This window comes from Heterocephalus glaber, unplaced genomic scaffold (assembly GCF_053883595.1).
Source record: "Heterocephalus glaber isolate CG9 unplaced genomic scaffold, H.glaber_assembly_v1.0 deba00001444, whole genome shotgun sequence".
Taxonomy (NCBI): domain Eukaryota; kingdom Metazoa; phylum Chordata; class Mammalia; order Rodentia; family Bathyergidae; genus Heterocephalus; species Heterocephalus glaber.
In genome coordinates this window covers 8,786,864-8,810,766 of record NW_028258297.1, presented here as the reverse complement: position 1 = coordinate 8,810,766, position 23,903 = coordinate 8,786,864, and the positions used below count along the sequence as shown (strand labels likewise).

Below are 23,903 nucleotides of genomic sequence, written 5' to 3'. Positions count from 1 at the left end.
AGGTGACCTCAAGGCTGGGGACTCCCGCGCTCTGGGCTGGGGGGGTCCTCGGCCGCCGCCGCCGTCAGTCTGTCGCCTGCACGTCTCCCCCCAGCGTCCCGCGCCTGCAGCTTTCCCCGAAGACATGTGGTGTCAGTATAAGGACGGCTTTGCCTCGCACGCGGGCGCTCGGTCTCGCCGCCGCCGCCGCCGCACGTCCCCGCACCGCCGGGCGCTCGGGCTCCTCCGCAGCCCCCGCCGCGCGCAGACCCCGGGCTCGAGCCTGGGCCGGGGCGGGGGGGGGGGTCGAGAGCCTCGCCAGGCCCGGAGGAGGTGCGCCCCCGCCCGCCGAGCGCCTCCCGGGCACTTGCCCGCCGCGCCGCCCCGCGCCCCCGCCCCCGGCCCGGAGCCCCCCCGCGCCAGCCCGCCCGCCGCGCGCCCAACTCCGCGCGGTCCGCGCTCTCCGCGCCGCCGCCGCCCGCCGCCCACAGCTGCGCCCCCCGCGCCATGGCCCGGACCCCCGCGCCCGCCGAGCGCCGCCCGCCGCCCCCCGCGCCCCGGGGGCGCAGCTGATCCGCAGTCGGCGGGGCGGGGGCCGGCCGGGCTGGGGGTCCTTCTGACCGCAGGCTCCGAGGAATCGCGTCGCTCCCGCGGCTCCACGCCGGACGACCCCGCCGGCCGGACGACCCCGCGAAGGTAGGTGGAGGTGGCGTGGGGAGGGGGCGAAGAGGGGCCGCAGGGGGCTCGGCTCCGCGGCCGGCTGTTTGCGTGTCGGGCTCTTTCTTTACTGAGGCGTTTGTATGTATGTATGTATTTATTTATGTATTTATTTCCGGGGATCGGCCCCCCCCCCCGCGCAGCCCCCAGGTGGGGTCTCCACCCCGCACCCTGAGAAGGAAGGAAGGATGGGGAACTTCGACCGGGCCCCTCTCCAAGGCCACCAAAGTTCTCCTGGTGCCAGTACCGAAGCCCACAGCCAGCGGAGCCAGCGCTGCAGAAATTTATTCAACAAGTCAGGGTGCCGGCCGCGGCCCAGGCTGTCTATCCGTGCGTCCCCGCTGCCCCTCGGCTGCTGCGGCTCTGCGACCAGCTGGACCCGAGCTGGTGCCGGTGTCCTGCCGGCCGGGCTGAGCTGGGAGTGTTGGCGGAGGGATAGAGACGGCCGAGATGGAGTGGGGGAACCCTGGGCAGGGTTTAACTTTCCTCCAGGCTGGGTGGCGGAGGGGCCCCCTGCCCCGGTACCCCAGCCGGTGGCAGTGACCGAGGCTGCACCTCACGGAGCCAGGCCAGGTCGGAGCTGGGACTCCAGGGGCTAAAAAGAGTCCTCAGCAGCGCTGGAGATGGTTATATAATGAGTGTTCATGATGATTGGGTTTTAATTGTTTGCTGGGTTGGGGTGGGGAGGGGGCAAGAGGGTTTGGCAGGGGCGGGCAGGCCTCTTCTGGGGGAGGTCAGGCTGCCTCAGGGAGGGGCTCTGGATGGGCTCAGTCAGGCGTCAGCCAGCCCTGCTGCCTGTGTGTGTGGCTTCTGCTCGGGTTCCTGGTGCTCCTGAGCTGTGGATGAGACTCGGTTTGAGGAGACCACTGGGCTATTTTCTGGCCTTGAGAGTCTGTTCTGGGGCCAGGTGTGTGTGTTTGTGTGTGTGTGTGTGTGTGTGTGTGTGTGTGTGTGTGTGTGTGTGTGAGAGAGAGAGAGAGAGAGAGAGAGAGCGCCTGCGTGTGTCTGTGTGTGTGAGGTGGTGGGGTCCATTCGCAGGTGAGAAGTGTCAGGCCGGAGGGAGGGCTCATTTGGCCTGGGCAGCCTCTGAGGCCCTGCCCATGCTGTGAAGTTGCCTCTTGGATCAACGTCCCCCCTCAGCCCCCAGAACCATTCTGGAAACTCCTGTCCACCCTTCAGGACAAACTTCTTTCTACTAGGATATGAGTCCTAGGGCCAGGCTGGGCACTGGGCAGGCATCTGGAGACCGCCCTTTCCCCTTCCTGCTTCTGCATTACCCCTGAGGCCTGATGGAGGGGAGGCCGGTTGGTGAGAGGTCAGGGCAGTGCAGGGTGACATGAGCAAGGATGGAGCCTGGGACTGCAGTCTGGGGTGGATGAGGAAACAGGAAAATGGCATGAAGCTGGTGAACCTCCCTACACCCACAAGGGCCTGGGCACCGCCTTGTGTCCTGGCTCCCTGGTCCTGGCTGCTCAGAGCAGCTCCTGCCAGCCCAGGGCACCACCATGGTGGCTTGGGGGAGGGGCTGCAGCCTGATTCTCTGCCCCTGTCTCCCCGGTCCTGCCCATCAGCCCTCCATGCCCTCTCCCCTGATCTCCATTCCAGGTGCTTTGGAAGGGCTGTGAGGAAGAGGGGAATCTTCTAGGCCCACCAGGGGGCGCCAGGCAGCACCCACATCCTGTGGGTTGACTCCCCTTGACCTTGGGTGGGCAGGTGGGGAGAGGTTGCTATGAGAACCCCCTGCTCACCGACCCAGTCCTCTGGCTCCAGACAGGGACACCCCATGGCCAAGCTGGGAGCAGTTTCAGGGGATCCCCGTGACTGCAGCCTCTGTGTGGTTCCTTCTGGGCCCAGAGGCCACCCCTCTCCCGCAAGGTCTCCTCTCGTTTCCCTCCCCAGTCTCCGTCACACCCCCTCCTCTGTCCTCTGAGCCCCAAATGTGGCTTCCTGGGCCTCAGCTCCCAGGACAGAGTGTTTCTGGGGTCCCTCCGTCCCTGTCCCTCCCCCACTGACTCAGCCCCAGCTGCTTGGAGCTCTGCGAGATAAAGGAACAGGCTCCTGTGTACCTCCTTGATCTGAGCTGTCTCCCCATGCTGCCTTGTTCTCTAGTTCCCAGCCCTGCATTCGGGGCGCTCAAAACTATGTAGAGAAAGAGAGGGTGCTGGGCTGGGTATGGGGTCCAGAGAGACCCCATGGGCTGCAGGGGGAGCAGGGGCCCCTTCCCGCCTGTGCTGTCTTCTCTCTCTCCCCTCCTCCCCTCCATTTCACCCCCTTCTACTCCATTCTTTTCTCCTCCTCCTCCTTCCCCTTCTCCCTGACCCTTTCCTCCCTCCTTTTCTTTTCTGCAGAACATTTTCTTCCCACATATCCCCAAGATGTGCCCCTGCTTAGTGCTTTCCATGAACGCTGGCTTCCCCAGGAGTCCTGGGGCTGGGCTGGGGCTCAGAGCTGGATCTGTGGGTGCTTTGTGGATCTCTGGGTTCATGGGTCTCAGAGTCTGAGGGCTGCGGATCCTGAAATTCAGGCAGTGTGAGTTGAGAGTCCACCCCGTGGCTTCCAGTGCAAAGAGGGAAGGAAACAAATCAGACTTTCTGACTCCTTTTCTTTTTTCTTTCTTTTCTTCTTTCTTTCTTTCTTTCTTTCTTTCTTTCTTTCTTTCTTTTTCTTTTTTTTCTTTTTTTCCATTTATTAAGCCCTTACTAGGTGCTAGGCCCTGTTCTGGTCACCAGGGAACACAGCAGTGGACAGAAGGGCACAGATCAAATCTCTCTGTGGGTTTCCATGCCCGCTGACCTCCTGGGCCAGGCACTTGGAGCTGTGGGAAGGGGGGACATGGCCACAGTTTCTTGCATCCATTCTTGCTGTGGGAGTGGAGAAGCAGGCTGTGTGTGCCACATGGGGGTGCAGACTGCGGAGGACAGCACGAGGTGTTTGGACCCTCTGGAGCAGGTGCTGGCTCCTTTGGAGGCTCTTTGAATAGGAGAAGAGGAGGACGAGGAGGAGGAGGAGGAGGAGGAGGAGGAGGAGGAGGAGGAGGAGGAAGTGGTTTCTTTGAAATGGACAAAATGGATGCTCCTGGAGGTCACAGTCTCTCCAGGAACCAGCCCTGTCTCAGAGTTCTCATCTCCCTCATCGCCTCTATCTGCTGTCTCCTCGTCCTGGACTCCACCAGAGCTGTCTGGCTAATGACACATCCCTAGAAGGGCGGCAGGCCCCTGCCTCTCTGCTGCCACCCTCCTGAGCAGCCATGGCCACATCGCACACTGCCCTGTGCCCTCCTCTGTGGTCAGGGACAGATGAATGAGTCTGCGGTTGTGGCCCAGAGGGACAGATCACTTAGCATCACAGCAGCGTGGGCTTCTTTTACAATCTGGATAATGCCTTCCACCTTAAAGGCTTTTCCTGAGGCTTAAAAGCACCCCTCCAGTCCCTAGCATGGGCCCTGTTTTCCGTTCATTAAGGCACTTTCCAAATCTCTTCCTGTTTGTTATCTTGAATGCCGGGGATATAAGATCCTCAGCATTTTATACAAGAAGAAGCAAAGCTTGGTGAGACCTAGTGACACAGGGCAGGTGAGCCAGAGCCTGGGCCCAGACCCTGGGACTCCTAGGCCAGTGCTCTTTCTTCTTGGACACTCTCCCATTAGGGAACACTGCACCCTGATTTGTTAGCTGAGGTAAGACCAAAACCCTAATTACTGCAGAGTGAGTAAAAACTAATCAGCAGAGGTGCCTGCTGGGGGATGTTCAAACTCACTGATGGGAATTCCAACGCAGCCTTGCTGGCCGGCACGTGACTGAAGCCCTGGTGACAGACATGTGGGTGGGTACTCAGGGCAGAGAGGGGGCTGCAGCCACCACATCCCAGTCCTAAGTCTTTCTCTGAGGGGCTCTTGACCTTGGGAAATTCTCTTTACCTCTTTGTGCCTCACTTTCCTCCCTGGTAGAAGGAGAGAGCGAGAGTGCTTGCTTCTGGTTATCATAAGATCTTGGCGTACAGTAGGTGGTCCCCAAAATAAGTGCTGGCTGTGATTCTTGTTAGCTCTCCTGGGAGGAGTTGCTGATCTATTTCATTGATCCAGGGCACTGCAAAGCTGAGAGGGCTGCTACTGATTTTGGTGACAGGGGAAGGAGGGGTTTAAGATGTAACCAGGCTCAGCTGGCCTGACCACAGCAAGTTTAGGGTCAGGTTATGCATTTGGGGGCCAAACTTCAGCCATTCCTTTTTGTATCAGAGGGAGCCATGGCATGGCTCAGCTGCTTTGAAGAGGATCTGAGAGCACCAGTGGACTACATCCCTGTAGGTGCTGCAGTCTCGTTGACAGGGCTGCCAGTCAGGTCCTGAGCTCTGGCCAGCATCAAGAAATCAGTGCCCTTTCTGGCCTGGGTGGCCTGGTGTAAATCTGGCCCTGCCCAAGTAGATGCAGTGGACAGGCTTGGGGAGGACTGAGGAGGGGTCCCGGGGAGATGTCCAATCTGGAGATTGTCATCCAAGGAATGGTTGAGGGAGCTGGTGACAAGAGGCCTGGGGCAGATGAGGCTCAGGGTGGGTGGCTGTCGTCAGGCGTCTGCAGGGCTGTCATGCGGAAGAGGGAGCAGACAGGGCTTGGGGCTCTGGGGTGCCTGCTGGAAGCTTCTCGGAGGCAGCTTCTCTGCAGCCTCACAGACTTTTTTGTAGACCACAGATGCAGGCTCTGCACCACTCGTGTGTGTGTGTGTGTGTGTATGTGTGTGTGTATGTGTGTGTGCTGTGTGTTCTGTGCATATGTGAGTATGTGTGTGTATACAGATATACAGACTGTGTATATCTACATAGGATTGTGTATGTGTTACGTGTGCCTGTGGGTGTTGTGTGTGTCTGTGTGTGATTGTGTATGAATGGGTCTGTATTCTCTGAGTGTGGATGGATGTGTCTGTGTGAGTGTATCTTATGTGTTGTACATGTCTGTGTGATTGTGTATTTGTGTGAAGATGTTTGTGTGTCTGCATAGTACGTGTGTGCCTGAGTGTGATTGTGTGTGTGAAGATGTCTGTATGACTGTGTGTCACGTGATTCTGTGTATGACTGTATATATTGTACTGAAGCGAGCACTGCCTGTGTGTGATTGTGTGGCTGTACACTGTGAGTGTACATGTGTGTTTGTGTCTGCATGAATATATGTTGTGTGTCTGTGATCATGTGCTGTGTGTGTATCTGTGTGAGGGGTACTGTGTGTGTCCATGAGGGTATGTGGTGTCTGTGTGTGAGTGTGGCTGTGTGGTCTTGTCCCATGTGTGTGGTGATGGACTGGGGCCCTCAGGGGTACCATTCGCTGTCAGAGATTCCTACTGTGCAGATCTGGAGCCTGGAAGTCTGCAGCCAGGCGCTGTCTCTGTTTCCCAGGACTCTAGAAATGAGAATGGGAGAGCACTGTGTACTCACCAGGGCCTCGATGTCACCAGATCAGCTCACAGCAGCCTTGCCTCGGAGCGGGTGTCACCTCACTTGTAGACAGGGAGCCAAGGGTACCTCCAGGCTGTCCTATGCCACATCACATGAGTGTTGGAGCTGTGACGCAAACACAGATGGCAGCTTCCCATACCCACACTGCCAAACACCATACTATAGTTTCTGGGATGATTGCAGTTAACATTTTGGGCCTTTAAAGGTTCTATGTGAGTCTAAGATATTCTGATCCTGAGATTCCTGGATTCTTATATTCCTTGAGCAAATGTGTTACTTGTTCTAGCAGTGACATTACCTGGTGTGAGGTTGTTGACAAACAAGTTGCCTGCTGATGTGGACACACATACCCGCACACCACGAGGGCTCAGGACTCTGAGCTCTGGAGACAGAAAGACTCCAAGAGCCCTGAGTGCTGGCTGGAAGATTCTGGAAAGCAGTCTCCCACTGCCCTGGGAAGAATTGGGTGTCTCATCTGGACCAGCTGCTGGGTTTCTCCTGCCTAATGACTTAGCCTGGAGGGGAGGCCTGTGACCTGGGTACCTGGTTCCAGGACACTGATCCAGGTTGGAGACTGTAATGGTTTAGTGTTTGGGCCTGGGGGTGTGGATAACTGAGTAGGGACCCACCTCTGCCCCCTCTGCCCCAGGCCAGCTGGGTGACCTTGGTCACGGCTGGATTCTCCTGGCTTCTGGTCTCTTCCTTCATGAAGGAATACTGTCATGGCATTGAGGCAAGAGTTGACACAGATGATACCAGGAGCTTTTTCGCCATTGCCTGATGGTGATGATGGTGAGGTGGTGATGTTGATCATGATGATGGTAATGATGGTGGTGATGGGGGAGGGAGGGCTGGGTAGCAGCCCCTGGGGATGGCACAGTTGACTTCATCCATTTGCAGGCCCCTGCTTTCATGGGTCCCAGAGTGCATCCTATTCACCTCGCATTGCCTCTTCCAGAGGGTCTGCTGGAGCACACAGGAGGGCTAAACATTACAGAGATTCTGCCTCCTGCTTTGCAAGTGGAAGGTCCCTAGTTCCATCCCTGGTATCAAAAAACAAAAAACAAAACAAGAAACATTACAGTGAGAAAAACGGAGGCTCCAAGAGGCTGGTGGAGTCAGAACGGCAGGGGGTTCAGACACAGTGGGCATCTGCCCCCCACTCCTACCTTTGGAGACCAGTGTGGTTGCCACACCACTGCTTGGTAGGCTCATGTCAAGGTTAAACCCTGGGAACATCAAGAGGGAGAAGCTGGACGTGGTGGTGCATGCCTGTAATCCCAGCACTTGGGAGACTGAAGCAGGAGGATTGCAAGTTTGAGCCTAGCCTGAGCTATATAACAAGATCTTATCTCAAAAAAACAAACAACCCCCCCCCCCATCAAACTGAGGCCAGGGATTTAGCTCAGTGGCACCATGCCTGCCTTGCAAGTGCAAGGTCCTGAGTTAGATCCCCAGTACCAAAACAAAACAAAACAAAAAACCCCAAACCAAATGGAACCCAACCCAACCCAACCCAGACAAACAAAACCACCAAAAACAAAAAGAGGGAGGCAACTTGGAATGTGGAGGCAGCTCAGGCTCTGGGGTCTGATGGAAGCCACCAACACTGTCCCCTGAAGTGAGTCCTCCAGTCTCTGTGAGGCTCCTTCTGCTGCCAGTCAGCACCTAGGGGCCAGGTGCCAGCTCTCCTGGGCTTCCAGCCATGGCACACAGGCAGCAGGGGCAGGAGCTTTAGCACGGGCAGCAAAGAGGGGACTCTGTGCTGGACCTGGGGGCTGGGGAGTGGAGCGTGGCTCAGAGGGTGGCCTGGGGAGTCACCAGGGAGCAGGTCAGAGGCTGGATGGTCACTGAGGACTGGGTCGGGGTGGTGGCTTCAGTGTGATGGTGTCCAGGTTTTCCCCTACAGTGAGGGGAGAGGCTGGGACCGAGGACAGTAACAGTGTGAGAGTTTGTTTTGCTTTTTTCTGGTATTGAGTATTGAACGCAGGGCCTCTGCACTGAGCTTCATCCAGTCCAGTCCTTTTAATCTTTTATCTTGAGACAGGGTCCCACTAAGTTGCTAAATTGTCCATGCTGGGCTTGAACTTGCAATCCTCCTGCCTCAACATCCCAGAGTGCTGAGTATGACACATTTCAACAGGGGCAAGCGAGACAAAAGCAAGTGAAAATATCAGGCCCCAGTGCCCACAGTGAGGAGAGGGGTTTGTATGCAACCCAGAGCCCAGCAGCTCTTCCTAGGGTTTCCGAAAGGCTGGGTGGGGCTGACCCTGGTGTAAGGCAAGGCTGGGTGCTTCCACCGCTCCAAGGAATGGCGCATCTCATCTCCCAGCTCCTTCTCCCTCCCTGCCTCACCCCCACTGACTCCTTTCAGCACCCCCTTCCCAGGGGACAGCGCATCCCTGCCTCCATTGCATGAGCTACCCCCAGCCTGGTTTCTGTCCCTTCACTTCCCTGAGGCTTTTGTCCGTGCTGTTCCTCCCTGCTCAAGTGCCCTTCCACCAGGTCACAGGTGGGTGGTGCCTTCTGATTCTTATTGCCTGTCCCTGAAAGGTCTCTTCCTTTAGAAAAGTTAAGGTCATGTTTCTCCACTTTTCTCCCTTGTTTATTTGCTTCCCAACACTTTTTATTCATTTATCCACTATATATTTATTGAATACCTAGTGTGTTCCAAGGATGATGGGCACTGAATCACAGAGCTATAGAAACCTGGAAGAGGGTGGTGGTGTCTCTTTCTCTGGTGAACCCGGGCTGGTCCTAAGTCTGGGTTGTTCACAGTGTAGCCCCAGAGCTTGCACATAGTAGGTGTGCAGGAAATATTTGTTGGACCAATAAATGAATCTTCAGGGCCTGGAGCAACAGGGCAAGGGGGTGAGCAGAGGGCTGGAGGAGATGGCCAGTGCCCAAGGATGGAGGAGGTTCTACTTGGCCAGAGTGAGCCGCAGTGGTGGGAGATCTGGAACCACACAGGGAGGCTGTGTTCCACCCGGGTGGGTGACACATGGCTGGCCAAGATTCCTGGGAGCTTATGTAAGGCCTGTGGCTGTTTTTCTGGAACCAAGAGCAAACCCTCGAGCTCTGGAGAAAACTCTGTCTCCCTGACCAGCCGAGCGAAGTGGCAGAAAGTGCCAACTCCTGCCTGCTGCTCCTGGGAGCTCGAGAAACGTCCAAATGCATCAGCCGCAGTGCTCAGCAAACAGCCCTGCGGCTGCCAGCAGCAGCAGGTGTGCTGGGGATCCAGGCCTTGTCCATCCCACTGCCCAGCCTGGGGCTCCAGGGCCTTCGGGATCCCACAGGCAAGTCTTTAGGGCTGGTAGTCTCTGGGTGAGGTGCCAGCCCAGCCAGGCCCCTGGCTCTTGTCACTGAGTGGATCTAGAGGGCTGGGGCTGGGCTCCCAGCCTCTAAGTCCTTCCTGGTTCGCTCTTGGCTCAGGGTGAAGCTTGAATGAGCCACTCCCTTCTTGGGCCTCAGTTTCTCCACCTACCAAATGGGCACAGTCACACTGGGGACAACGCTGTTGCCACTTGGCTGGGGGACACCATTGTGATGCATTGGTTCTGGGGGATGTTGGTCTGCTGGTTCTGCCTGTCCATCTGTGGAGCAGAGAAGTTGCTCTGGAAGGTCCCTAGCTTCTCAGCTTGATGCGGCAGTGCCTGAGTGTCTTGGGGTGCCCTGGGTCCAGGTGTCCTTGCTCTGGGAAGCCTCCGGTGTTCCCTCCTGGCCTGCTGATGCCACAGCACCCTGACTAATCATGTCTGTATCTCCAACAACTGCCTCTTTTTTCTTGCAAGTTTTCTTTACTTTTGATGATGCACTAAATACAAAGAAGTCTTTTTTTTATTTACATTTTGGGGCTGGGGATCAAACCCAGGGCCTTGTGCATGTTAAGTACATGGACTACTTCTGAGCTACACACCAGGCACAACTCTGGTCTCATAAAGGGAACAAAAAGAACATTGACTGGGGTGTAGCTTAGTGTTAGAGCATGTGCTTAGTATGTTCAAGGCTCCGGGTTCGAACTCCAGCACTGGAAAAAAAAAAAACACCTTACCATTACATTCTAAGTAGGTTCTCTTTCCCCTACTGTTCACTTGACAAAACTGAGCCTCACAAGTTGACCAGACCTGGGCCATAGCCCCCCAGCCTGGGACTAGATTCCAGCTCACACCTAGGGGCCCCTATACTTCCCCAACCCTTGTGGGCAGGGCAAGGATGAGAGGCCTCTGGGGATATGAGGCTGGGCTGTCAGAACCGTGTCCCTGTGGCTGGAAGCTGGTGAGGGAGGAGGTGCCAGGGCTGACCCCCACGTGCTGCTCCCTCTAGGTCCCCCAGGGCTTCCTGTGCGGCGCTGACATGGCTGAGAGCACCTCGCCACCCTCCTCATCTGCAGCGGCAGCACCGGCCTTGGAGCCAGGGATCACAGAGCAGCCGGGGCCCCAGAGCCCCCCTCCATCCCCTCCAGGCCTGGAGGAGCCCCTGGATGGAGCCGATCCTGATGTCCCACACCCGGACCTGGCACCCGTTGCCTTCTTCTGCCTTCGACAGACTACTAGCCCCCGGAACTGGTGCATCAAGATGGTGTGCAACCCATATCCTTTGTGTGGACTGACAGATCAGGTGCTGCCCAGGGCCGGGAGTGAGTACTTTGGTCAGCTTTCTATTGCTGAGGCAGAATACCTGAGAAAAATGACCTAGAGGAAAAGAGGTTTGCTTTGGCTCACAGATTCAGAGGTTTCAGTCCATGGTTGATGGCTCCATGGCTTTTAGGCCTGTGTGAGGCAGAAACATCATGGTGGAAGGGTGTGGTGGAGAAAAACTACTCACCTCATGGCAGGCAGGAAGCAAGGAGAGAGGGAAAGAGCCAGAAAAGAGAGAGGAAGGAACAGGGGACATGGTAGACACTTTGAAGACTCTGGAGACCCACTTTCTCCAGTTGGGGCCTGGCTCCTCATCTCCCATTCAGCTGGGCACTCATCAATTATTAATGGGCGAGTTGTGCTGCATTGGGGATCAATATGTGAGTCTGGGGGACACTTGATATTTAAGCCACTGGAGTTCGAGAGGAAGCTGGAATGGGGGGCTGTTCTCTTGATGTCTCCCTCGTGAGGCCCAAGGCCTGGAGCGAGGCTGCTGGGCCTTGGTGGTGAGGAGTGGGTATAGAGGTTGGACTGAGGAGCAGGTTGTGGAAGTTGGCATGGCTCTGTGTGGGGGCTGCAGATAAGTCAGCCCTGGTGCTGCTCTCGGTGACTGAGCCATGGATGGGTGGTGACCGCAGCGAGGACAGCTCTGATGGGGAGACCTGTGGGCAGGGGCTGGGGCAGCGGATGGCCCTTGCAGCTCTGTCCGGAGCCAGGAGGTGGCAGAGGGCAGCGTCCGCACAGGTGTCCTGCCACAGTCCCCGGTATACTCAAGTGACCCCTGCTCAAGACTCACCCTCATACTCTCTGTGTTGTGGCAACGGCACCCCTGAAATGGGTACCTTCTGGAGGCCAGAGCCCAGAGCCCAGTGCTGTGGCACCCATGTGTAATCCCAGCTACTTGGGAGACTGAGGCAGGCGGATGGCAAGTTTGAGCCCCTCCTGGGTAACTTAGCAGGACCTTGACTCAAAATAAAATAAGGGGCTGAGGGTGTTGCCCCATAGTAGGGTCGCTTGGCACATGTGCATGGGGCCCTGGAGCCCTGGGTTTGATCCCCATTAAGGTGTGGGGCCGGCAGACTTTTGTTTCTTGTGCTGCACAGTGCAGGCAGGGGTGGGAGGGAGGGAAGCAGAGGCCGCCCTGGCCATTAGGACAACATCGTCTCCGTGGTGAGTGGGTTTCTGCATGCCATCCGCCCGTTAATGGGGCTGAGCCCCCAGCCAATCCCTCCTAACGGCCCTGCCTCCCAACACCCATGCTCTGGGGATTAAGTCTCCAGCTTGTGAACTTTGGGGGACCCATTCAAACCATAGTAGGACCCAGGGGGTTCTAAGCAAAGTCCTAGCCCACCCCAGCAGGCCCTACACACCCCCTTCCAGCCTCAGTTTACCCACTCTGCTTCCCTGTGCTCTGCTGGGCTTCAGGGGCTCCTCACCCACTCTTCCCCCTCTGAAATGCTTTTTCCTGGGCTCTGAACCTGGCCGAAGCCATTACTGCTTCCTTCAAATCACAGCTTTGGTGTTACCTCCTCAGGGAGGCTCCTTGGCCCCGCCATGTGTAGTCACATCAGCTGTAAAGTCTGGGTGCTGTCAGATGACTGGGGAGGGAGCCCAGGGAGCCTGCGTGTTGGTGGAGTTGCACTGAGGAATGAGGTGGTCAGATGAGGAGAGGACTCCAAGTGGGGGTACAGCAGGAGAAGGCCGAGGCTGGGAGCTGGGCACCGTGGGGCTGCTGGAGTAGAAGTGAGGGAGGGAGGCTGGAGCAGGGCAGGGGCCTTGTTGGGTTTTGCAGACTGCAGAGGAGCCTTCCTGGTTCAGAGTCAGTGGGAGCTGCAATGCTGAAAGCCAAGACTGGAGCTGGGGGCGGTGCTGGGGTCATAGAGGGAGCTGTTGGGAGGCCAGTGAGGAGGGGCTTTGGGATTCAGGCTGTGGTGGCCTTGTGGCTGGGGGCCACTGAACAGAGCCCACCAGGGGCTGGGGTGCTGGTGTTCAAGGCCACCAAGGCAGGTGAGTGGAGCGGTGGGGCTCACACTGGGATGCTGGGGAGGCAGGTGGGGGTGGTGAGACTGGTCCTAGGAAACCGGGGTGCAGCCACACTTGAGTGCAGGTGGAGGTGATGGGGGGCCTGGGTCTCCCCACTCTTGGAAATGGGGTGCTTGGGGAAGAAGGCAGAGCTGGGTGCGCACAGGCTCTGTGCTCCTCCTGTGGGACTGCCTGGGGAGATCTCGGGCCCTCTGAGATGTCTCACTGGGGACACAGAGGACTGAGAAGCTGGTGTCAGGGAGCTCCCGGGAAGGGGGGCAGGTGATAAGAGTGGGTTCAGCCTCTGCCACTTGGGTGCTATGTGGCCTTGAGTTAGTCCCGTCGCCTCTCAGTGCCACCCTGGGCTGAGGGTGGCCCTGCCATGGGAGTCTGATTTGTTTGGGTTCCTGTGGGTCTGGCTGGTCTCATACCACATGTGTGACTTTGAGTGGTCCCCTTTCTTAGGGCCCAGTGCCTCCCCCTAAAAAGGAGGGGCTCGATGCAATGCCCCAGAACCCTGGCATTGCTGTCCCCTTCCGCCTCTCTTGGCTCCACCCTCAGGGGGCCATGATCTGGGTTGGGGACAACGATGGGGCTGGCCGGGAGGGGAAGAAGGGTCCCGGGCTGAGCTGGGCATGGCTTGTGCCTGGTGAGAGCCCAAGCTCTCTGGAGTCCCATGGCGGGCTGGGCCAGGACTGGGGCTGGAGGTGGCTCAGGCCTGAGCCCAATCGTCAGACCAGGGATGTGATGATCCCCAAGCCGCGCCAGATCTGGGACACAAAGTCTTCTGAGAGCGAGCCTGAGGGTTCAGAGTTAAGATTTAAGCCTCAGTGACACTGAAATCCAGTCTTCTGCCATCTGGAGATTGAAGAAGTCTGTGCTCTAAAGAGTGAGACTGAGACCTGGCGGCTGTGGCGCTGTGTCTGGGAATTGGACAGTGATGCTGGCCATGTGCAGCTGAGGTTGCAGAGCCGGGTCGGGCCAGGTAGAGAGGAGCCAAGGAGCAGAGAGGACCTTGGCGTCCACTGCAGCAGGGACTCCAGGGGAAGCCGGGGAGCCTCAGGGCCAGGAGACTGTGTGTGTGTGTGTGTGTGTGTGTGTGTGTGTGTGTGTGTGTGTGTGGTGGGGGTGTCTGCATCAGGTGTGGAGCCTCTGAGATCCTTCCCCGCCCAGGGTCCTGTCCTGCCTCCCACCTGGCCTCAGTGGGAGGCGGGTCAGGGCAGTGCTTAGCCTGGTGCTCCACAGTGAGAGAAGTGTCAAGGGGAGTGCTTGGCCCAGTACCCTTAGCAGGGCCTGCTGGTGCTGTGTGGCCTGGGCTGTCCTGCACACCACAGGACGTCTGGAGCTCCTGACTTGGGCACTCAGCATTAGCAGTGTTCTCTGATCACATGACCAGAAAGGACCTTACGTGCCCAGCCCCTGCAGGGGTGCTGCCACACCCAAGGAGAGCCGAGCCCGGAGTGGGAGCTGCTGTCCTGCCCAGCAGGCACGGGGTGGGCCAGGTGACCCCCCCACGGGTGGTCTTCAGCTGTGTACCTATGCTGAGAGCCCAGGCCTGCTGGCCTTTGAAGCTTGGTGCTCCTGACTCAGCTCCTCGCCGGCCCTGAGCTGGGTCCTGAGTCACCGCCTGACTCAGAGGGCCACAGTGGCAGCAGCAGGGACCTCTCAGAGCCTGGCAGCCAGGGCAGGAAAGGTCGACTCTCCCAAATGTCAGCATGCTCTCTGCCTGGCCCAGGCATTGGGTTGTGCTCTTAGCTGGGAGGCACCTGGCTTGGAAATGCCAGTGCTAGACTGCACCAGTTGCCTCATGGGAAAGTGCTGTGTGGCTCCATGCACAGCGCTGGGCACCCAAGTGAGACAGACTTGGGGCTGGTTCTGCCTCTAGTTGCTGTGTGACCATGGGCTACCATCTTAACCTCTCTGAGCCCCTATTTTTCTACCTGTCTAACTGGGATGGTGATATCTGCTGAGGGGTGAAGGAGCCTTACCTATGGCTGAGCAGATTCAGTCAGACGTCAGGCAACAGGTCTTTGGAGGTTGATAATGACTGATGCTTACTGGTTGTCACCTTATAGCCATCCTGAAGGTAGGTGCCCTCCTAGCCCCGTTTCATGCATGAGGAAAGTGAGGCATGGAGAAATTGAATTTTTACACAGGGTTGCACAGCCAGGATGTGGCAGATCTGGGATGAAAACCTCAATTCCTCTGACCCCCTCGGCCCCAGCATTTGTCCACGGTGCAGCTGCCCCCTGTGCGACCTGAAGAGACCTCTTTCTCCCCGCGTCACCCAGGGTTGGGTTCTCTTGGGGCTTCCCAGCTCAGAGGGCGGGGTGTTCAGTATGTGTGTTCAGGGGCTGCCTCCCAGGCTGCAGCAGCCTCCTCAGGTGACACCCATGAGGCTTCTGCAGCCCCTGCCCTCTGGGTGTCCTCCCGGGCTGGCCTTCCTGCAATAGCAGCAGTTTCTCTGCTACGGGACCAGCCACTCGGGGAGCCAGGTGGCCTCCAAGGTCTCCTTCCTCCTTGGACTTGAGGTGCCAGCTGTGCTGGGACACAGGACCTGCCGGCTGCCCAGCGACCCTGGACAGGTGACCTCCCTCGCATGCCCTTGGCCCCCCTGCCGGCAGCACAGGGACAGCAGATGGTGAGACCCTCATGCCCAGGAGCCAGGTCTTGTGCTGGCTGCGCCCAGGCCCAGGGTGTTGAGGAGCATGTGGGCCTTTTTGTCCCACTCACTGGCCGCAGCCACCAGAGCCTCACTGGGTGCCATGCACTTCACAGAGGACAGCTGTGGCCATTCTGTGGCGGGGATGCTCACTGGCTCCCAGGAGAGATGTGCCGCAGGGACACCATCCTGAGAAGGAGCCTGTGACTGAGGAGAGCAATGATGTGGCCCAGGGTGCATACAGGGGGACCCCGTGGAGGTGCAGTTGCTTTTTGGTTGGAGTGGGGATGAGGAGACTCAGAGGAGACCTCAAGGGTTGTGCCTTGGTTGCCAAATGAAGGAAGACCTGCACCTGGCTTCTTGGCCCAGTGTCCATGGACAGGGTCCTTGCCCTTGCTGAGCCTCTGTGTGTGCATCTGTGACACGGCACCATAGCGACCCCAGTAGGGAACATTGGGGTCAAAGGAGAGTTCCAGAGCAAGCACCTTGTGAACTGTTAAGTGCCTAGCAGCAGCTGAGGGCAGAGCTGGCGGGGCCCTGTGTTCCTGGTACCAGTCTGAGGGGCCCAGGATCGCCTCTCCCCTTGCCTGCAGTCCCTGCCCCTGGACTGGCTCTCAGCTCTGTTGCACCAGACCAGACCTTGGGCCACCAACAAACAGCTTCTAGAGTCCTTTCTGGGGGCCTCGGGGCTCTCAGGAAGTCCTCCCTAACCTTACCCGAAGCCCTCCTGTTCTGAGCCCTTTCTCTCTGGGTGGGACTGGGAGGGTCTGGGGTTAGGGTCTCACTGAACAGGCAGCTCCTGGGACCATGCCCCCTCCATTCATGTGACAGCCAGTGCCACTGTCCTTCACCCCTGCACAGTGGAAGAAACCCCAGTCCAGGGGCCCAAAGCAGTGTGACCTCGGCTTTACCTCTCCCAAGGCCACTTTCTCCTGCCACCTGCCTTCCTCTTCCGGGGTCCTGAGCTCCTGTTTGTCCTCTGTGAAGGCCAGGGTGCCAGAGGGACACTCACCCTGGATTCAGGCCAGGCCTGTGGCTCTCACGTCCCCTACTCCCAGCACAGGCCTGGGTCTTTCGGGTCCATTCAGCACTTTCCAGATTGAAAAGTACTTTTCAGCCTGCCACAACCTCTGAAGATCTCAGCATCCTCACAGGGTAGCAACGCAGGGGGCTAACTGCATCCTGCAGCTGGGAGACTGAGGCCCAGGAAGGGAGCCTGACTTCCCCTTGGTCACACGCTTAGTAAGAGGCAAAGCCAGGGCAGACGGAGCCCAGGACTCCAGACCCTCAGGCCCGGCTGTCCCAGCCCCGAGGGGAGGCGTCTCCTCCTCCTCCCGCCAGGCCTCATGGGACTGTCCAGACATTCAGCAAGTGTTGCTGAAGAAGCAGCACATGCCTGGGAGATTGTCCGTTTCCCTCCATCTGGTGTGGAGAAGGTTGTTTTTCTCAGAAATGAAAGGAAGCGTCAAGCACCATCCCCCAGGATGCTCCTGGAGGCCAGAGTGGATGCTCCACTCTCACTGGTCACAGGGTGGGCCAGACAGCCCATCAGAAAAACCCAGCTGGCCCTGGGGAAAGACTGACCCCACAAAGCAACCTCAGGTTCTTTGGCATGGAGATGCCTTTGTGAACAGAGGGCTGCCCATGACCCAGACGGGGGCATTGGTGAAGCCTACCTGCAGGAGGGGGTCTTTTGGCCTGGGTCTTGCTACATGAATAGGAGTTTTCTAGAACAATTGAGGGAAGGTGTTGCAGGAGAGGGAATAGTGTAGGAAACAATGAGGAGTTCAGCGTGGCTGGAACAGTATGAGACAGGCTGTGAAATGCCAGCTGAGAGCTTGCACTTGGTCTTGTGGCACTGGGGGCTACTGAAGGGCATCGAGCAGGGGTGGGACTTGGGTGGACCCACTTGTTAGAGTGATGACTCCAGGAGCAGACTGGGGAAGGTATTGATCATTCATTCACTCATCCATTCCCTCAGCAGGAGTCGGTGATTGCTGCCCCTGAGTGGAGGTGTCCCTGGCTATTCAGTCTTGTAGGAGGTACTGCACAGGCCTGGGCACCCAGAGGTGACCCCAAAGGGTTGGTGAGGGAGCAGAGTCACACTGCTGTGAAGCAGCATGGAGGAGGACTGCGTGGAGGGGCCCAGGGCTTCCTGTGGAGAAGGGAGCTGGGGCTGGCACAGTTGAGGGTTTTGAAGAAGGGGTGGCAGGCCGCTGAGGAGAGACCTGGCCAAGGGCTCTGAGCCAAGTTTGGGATCAGCGGGAGGCCAGGGAGGGACGCCAGGGGTGTGGATGTAGGACATTCGGGGTCTGGGGTCTGGGGGCTGAGTGGAAGGGAGGGCCTGGTATCCATGGGGTTCAGGCGGTCGGAGATGCTGCCTGTGTGACAGATGCAGGCCACCAGGCCTTGCAGTGACAGGAAGCACTGTGGGGCAGTCGGGCAGGGCCGGCTGCAGGAGGCTGCCCCTCTCGGGGAACTAAATATGACTGGATTCTCAGTCCCATGCGTGGCCGGGGCTGGAAGCTAACTTTGACCTGCTGCCTCCCTGAGACCCCGTCATAATCCCGTCGAGAGACAAATGGTCCCATTTGCTTCCCTCAGAGAGAAATCAATATGTCTTTTTAATCAGCCAGAATGTCTTCCTGCTAATCTCTCTCCAGCCTTCCTGTGGGGCCGCCTCTCACAGTTCCAGTCCTACCTGCCAATGATTGCTGTGTGGCGCTGAGCAAATGCCTTGGCCTCTCTGAGCTCTGGTTTCCATCTCGTGAGGAAGCAGCAGGTGGCTGACTGGTGTGCCCCACCAGTGAGAGGGCTTGGAGTGGATGTGGATGGTGCTGGGGTTCCAGGGGCTGCGCCCCGGCTTCTCTGGGGAGAGCAGAGGGGAGGCTCCCAGCCCCTCGCTGCAGCAGGGTGGTGACTGCAGGTGGACCGTCCCTCAGGGTCTGGCCTGGGCTCTGTCAAGTTCTAGCCCCTGACCTCAGGCAAATAATCCTTCCTCTCCAGGTGTCAGTTCTGTACCTATGAAATTGAGAGGTAGGAGGTCAGGCTGTGTCAGAGGTTTTCAGTCAGGGCTGATTGTGTCCCCAGGGGACACACTGCCATGTCTGGAGATGTGTTTGGTTGTTGCTGCTTGGGGAGGGGGTGGCACAAGGCTGAATGTCCCCTAACCTCCATCTGTCCACAGAGTCATCCCTGCCCTCCTGTCTAGGACACAAGGACAGCCCCACCCAGAGACTTAGCATCAAACGTCACCAGTGCTGAAGCTGAGCACCCCGGCCTTGGAGGTTTCCTGCGGCTCTGGAAGTGTGGGGCTGGTGTAGGGTTGGGGCCTGGGGGAAGGCACCAGGACCAAGAGTGGGATCTGCTAAGCAAGAGACACAGCGCCGAGCTCCAGACTGAAGGGGGAGTGTGTTTGATTCCTGGGGCTGTGATTTACTGTGTCACCTTCCCTGTCACTTTCCCTTGAACCTATTGCTCTGTCTATTCCTGATCTACCCACCCATGCTACTTTGTCCCCTCACTCTCTTTGCTTCATCAGTCCATCCATCCACCCATCCATCCATCCATGCATCCATCCATCCATGCATCCATGCATCCATCCATGCATCCATCCATCCATCCATCCATGCATCCATCCATCCATCTATCCATCCATCCATCCATCCATGCATCCATCCATCCATGCATCCATCCATCCATCCATTCATCCATGCATCCATCCATCCATCCATCCATGCATCCATCCATCCATCCATGCATCCATCCATCCATCCATCCATCCATGCATCCATCCATCCATCCATGCATCCATCCATCCATGCATCCATCCATCCATCCATCCATGCATGCATCCATCCATCCATCCATCCATGCATCCATCCATCCATCCATCTATCCATCCATCCATCCGTCCATCCATGCATCCATCCATCCATCTATCCATCCATGCATCCATCTGTTCATCCATCCATCCACCATGCATCTATACATCTATCTGTCCATCCATGCATTCATCCACCTGTCCATCTGTCTAACCATCCAACTGTCTATCCATCATCCATCCACACTGTCTTTCCATTTCTTCATCTACCATCTGCTCACCTGCCCATCCATCACCCATGCCTTACAGGGTACCTCCATCTGTCCACCTTCTACCATCCCCCTGCCCAGTCATCTGTTGACCCCACTACCCCAGACCTCATTCCCACCCTCCCGTCTACACAGCCAATGGACCATCCACTCATCCATCCACTTGTCAGTATGTTCACTTGTTTGGCAAATGCAGTTCATCACCCTTCTACTTTTCTCTTGCCACCTGCTGAGTGACCATCCAAGCTCCGTCTTGGGTACCTTTGGTACCTGATTTATTGTCTTCCCCTGTGGCCAAGTCCCAGGGTTCACTGATATCCATCTCTTCTCTGGCCCTGGCGCCTCATTCCATACAGGGTAGGTGTACAGCCAAGCTTTCAATGGAGTGGTTCATAGAGGCAAGCGTGAGGTGGACAGAGCTAAGGCTGAGTGGTGGCCAAGCGTGCTGACACAGTGGGCCTTGAATGCCAAACCAAGGTGTTTGGAATGGATCTAAAAGGCAGTGGGGAGCCACAGAAGGCTTTATTTTTGGAAGACCTGTCTGGCTGCCATGTGGAGGGTGCATCAGGGGGCAAGGCTGAAGGAACAGGCTGGCAGAAGCTCGGGAAGGAGAGTGTAACCAGCCTGGAGCAGTGGGGTGTGGAGGGGGTAAGGAGGGGTTGAGGTAGAGAAACGGAAAGGTCTTCGAGATGGATGGGGACGGGGAGGGAGACTCCAGAGGGCTCTAGTCTGTGCAGCTCCCAGGATTGGTGGTGGTCTGTGGAGAAGCCGAGATGTGATGGATTTGGGGTTGACAGAGACATCCAGTGCAATGGCCAGGAGGCCCGCTGTTCGGCAGTGACTGAGTGCGGATGGGACAGAGGCTCTGAGTCTGCTCATGAGCTATAGAAGGGGCTGTGGGTCAGGGAGAGGAGGGACAGGATGGGGTGGGGCAGCTGGGTGTCTGAGGAGACCCAGCATTATTATTATTGTTGTTGTTTGGTGCTGGGGATGGAACCCAGGGCTTCATGCATGCAAAGCAAGAGCTCTACCACTGAGCTCCATCCCCAGTGCTTATTATTATTATTAGAGTATTATTTTAAAATTTGAGACAGGGTCTCATTAAGTTGCTCAGACTGTGATCAAATTTGCGATCCTCCTGCCTCAGCCACCAGAGTAGCTGGGAGTATCGGTGTGTGCCACTATGGCTGGCTGAGACCTGGCGCATAAAGGATGGAGCCCACGAAACAGAGGACCAGTCCAAGGACTCAGAGTACCTTCTAGGCCCCAGGAGAGAGTTTGTGGAAGAGGGGTCTTAACCTGGGATTCTTGAATTCAGATGGGGGCAAGTGGCATATTTGTCTCACTGACCTTTGGCTAAAATACTGCATAGCATTTTTTTCCTCTCAAAAATGGAAGTAACAAACCACGGTGGTATTAAATGCAACTCTGACAACTGTTACCTGTAGAGATCACCAGTATTTTCATGTCACCTCATGGCCATTGTAGAGCTCTCAGAAAATCCTGTACATCTGTCATGGTGACCTGTTGTCACATGGTGTCAGGCCCACTGCTGGATCTTGTTATTTATTGTGTTGATAACAAGGCATGTATATTTTTCAAAAATTTGTTTTAAAAATATTTTGATGGCTAAGCTGCACATCTGTAATCCCAGCATTTGGGAGGCTGAGGCAGGAGGATTTTGGTGGGTTGGAAGCCAGCATGGGTTACATAGTGGGTTCAAGGACACCCTGGACTACAAAGGGAGATCCCAATCTCAAAAAAAATGTTTTTTTGATAACTATTTTAACAGAACTGTCTTCTTTTCGATTCTTAAGCTTAAAAAAAAAAAGTATGTGTTAAAAACATTATTCTAAGAAGGGGCTCGTGAGCTTTCTGGCTGAGGCATAGGAAAGGTTAAGAGACGTGTCCTAGAAGGAGGAGGTCAGCCTGCCTGGAGCGGCCAGGAGGAGAGTAAGCAGGGTGCATGCGCCTACCGCATCTGCGCAGAGCTGAGCGTGTGCGCATGCTCGCAGGGCTGGGGGGGGGGCACGTGTGCAGGTGTGTGTTCAGGAGCAGGTGCGATGGAGGACGGGTCCTAGGGAAGCCCAGGGACAATGCCATTACCCCTTGTCTTGCCCTCACTCCCTCTGTGTCTCCAGCAAGTGTCTCCTGGTGGCTTCAGCCACCAGAGCCCCCTTGGGCAGGTACAGGGGTGGCCAAAGTGGAGGGTGCTGAATAAATGAGTGTCGGACGTTGAAAAGGAGAGGAGAAGGAGTTTAGGAGGGGAAGGTGAGCTGCAAATCCCCACAGGGCAGAAGTCTCTCCCCAGCTGCCTCGGGGCTTCCGTACGATGAAGGTCTCGCTCCCTTCTGAGGCCTCCGGGCCTTCACCCGCCTGGCCCTGGCCCTCAGGGTGGCTGCGGCAGGGGCACCAGAGCTTCTTGTTGGCCAGTTTCCTTCCCGAGGTCTGTCCGCCTGCGTTTTCTTCCAGGCTGGCAGCCCCGTTTCCTCGCCGCTGCCTCCCCCACTCCGGCTGTCTACACTGGGGACCACGATTGTCCCGGGCATCTGGGAATCAGAGACTTCGGCCAAATCAATGAGTTCTCATGTGATGGGGACTCTAAGAAGTGCGGCAGGGGCAAGGCAGGAGGGCGGGGAGGGAGGGCGAACTCATCCCTGGTTGAAGATGTCTGCCTTACCCTTTCTTCTGTTGATGACTTCTGGGTGGTTCCTAGGTGAGGCCCATTACTGATACCACAGCTGTGAGCACTGCGGGTGTTGGGGGGCAAATGCTGGTGTCTCTTGGATATGTGCCCTGGGGTGGCCCTGTGGGCTCCCAGCCTGGGTCTACAGTGAGCTTTATTTATTTATTTATTTATTTATTTATTTATTTATTTAGGGTTTTTTTGGAGACAGGGTCTTGCTATGCAGTTCAGGCTGGCCTTGATCTCACTGTGTAGCTGAGGTTGGCCTTGAACTTGCAGTGATTCTTCTGCCTCAGCCTTGAGTGCTGGAATTACAGGCTTGTACCACCACACCTGGCTACAGTGAGCTTTGGTAGATGCTGCTGAGCAGCTTTCTGGGGTAGTCCTTGCTCATGATTAGTTGTATGAATGAGTAAATGAATGAGTGAGTTGAATAAATGAATGAGTTTTCTCTTAAAGTCCCAGGCCCAGAACACAGGACTTCCTGAAGCGGTAGGAAGGGTCACTGCAGTGAATGCAGCACAGTTACCTCCCCACTAATCCTGGCATAGGATAACTCCAGCCACCTCCAGGGAGGGAGCTGAGCCTGGTCAGTCTTAGCACCCCAGTGCACACACCAGGTATACAGTAGGCGCTGCATAGGTGCTTGTGGAGCTGGGTTCAAAGAAGCACAGTACTGGCTCAAGTCTGGGACCCAAGGCCCCTGAGGGCTCCAGGCCTGTGCTGCCCACCCTCTGGTGCAGGGAGAGCTCGGGAGAGGCATCGCCTGGCAGGGGATGCCGCCCTCCTCCCCGTTCCTCCACTTGATTTATTTAGACAACTGAGCCATACCCTGGGAAATGGATCAGATTTCAGATCTGACAAAAATAAAAACAAATTGGCCACCCCCGCCAAACCAAGCACTCCCACCCCCACCTGCCTCCTGGAGCCCCCCCCCCATCACAGAACCCTGCCTGTTAGGCCTGAAAGAGGGGTGGTCTCCATGGTAACCATGCTGGCCGCTGGCTGTTGGATAGGAGGCTCCCCTGCAGCCGCTCAGGCATCAGGCACTGCCCCTGCAGCTGTTCGTTCTTCTATCTGGACCTGGCAGGTGCCAGCGGGCCCCTGGCACGGTGGCTTCCCTGGTGACCACCCCCCATCCCCTGGCCTTCTCAGCACTCTGTGGCAGGGTGTAGAGTGGAGTTAGGTATTCTGATCCAGCTTAGCCTTTTGCTGGCTGGGGACCTGGAGGTCACCATTGCTTCCTGCTGTAAATTTTCCTTCTTACCCAACCAGGGGCTGGAATGTCCCTCTTCCTAGCCCCCTGGATGCCACACAGGTCTGGATACCCAGCGAGGCCACAGCCAGATGGCCATGCTCACCACTGACCCGGGCCCCACTTCCCCTTGCCTGGGCTCTGTGTGCTGACCTCTTGCTCCGTGGCTTGTGTTTGCTGTATGTTTAAATGAGATAATGCATGCAGGTTGATTAGACAGCTCCTTGGCAAACAAACACTCAAGATCACTCAAGAAATGTTTGCGATCATTGCCATCATTACTATCATTAACCTGGTGCCTGGCACACAGCAGGTGCTCAATATATGCTCATTAAGTCCCTACCTGACTCTTAGGGCCAGTTCTGAGGACTCTGGAAGGCACTGGGGAGGGGTTTGGGGAGGGGGACGGGG

The 23,903-nt window shown here is 56.9% G+C and overlaps 1 protein-coding gene across 1 annotated transcript in view; it reads left to right on the top strand.

Annotated features, from left to right (window-relative positions):
* The first annotated feature begins 569 nt into the window (after window positions 1-569).
* The window catches only part of Cacna1i (calcium voltage-gated channel subunit alpha1 I), a 92,831-nt gene continuing 69,497 nt past the window's right edge, over window positions 570-23,903 (top strand). The window contains exons 1-2 of the mRNA XM_004845564.3: window positions 570-675; window positions 10,462-10,727. Coding sequence (XP_004845621.1) covers window positions 10,492-10,727 — 236 coding nt within the window. The 5' untranslated portion in view covers window positions 570-675; window positions 10,462-10,491. The remainder of the gene's footprint in view (window positions 676-10,461; window positions 10,728-23,903) is intronic.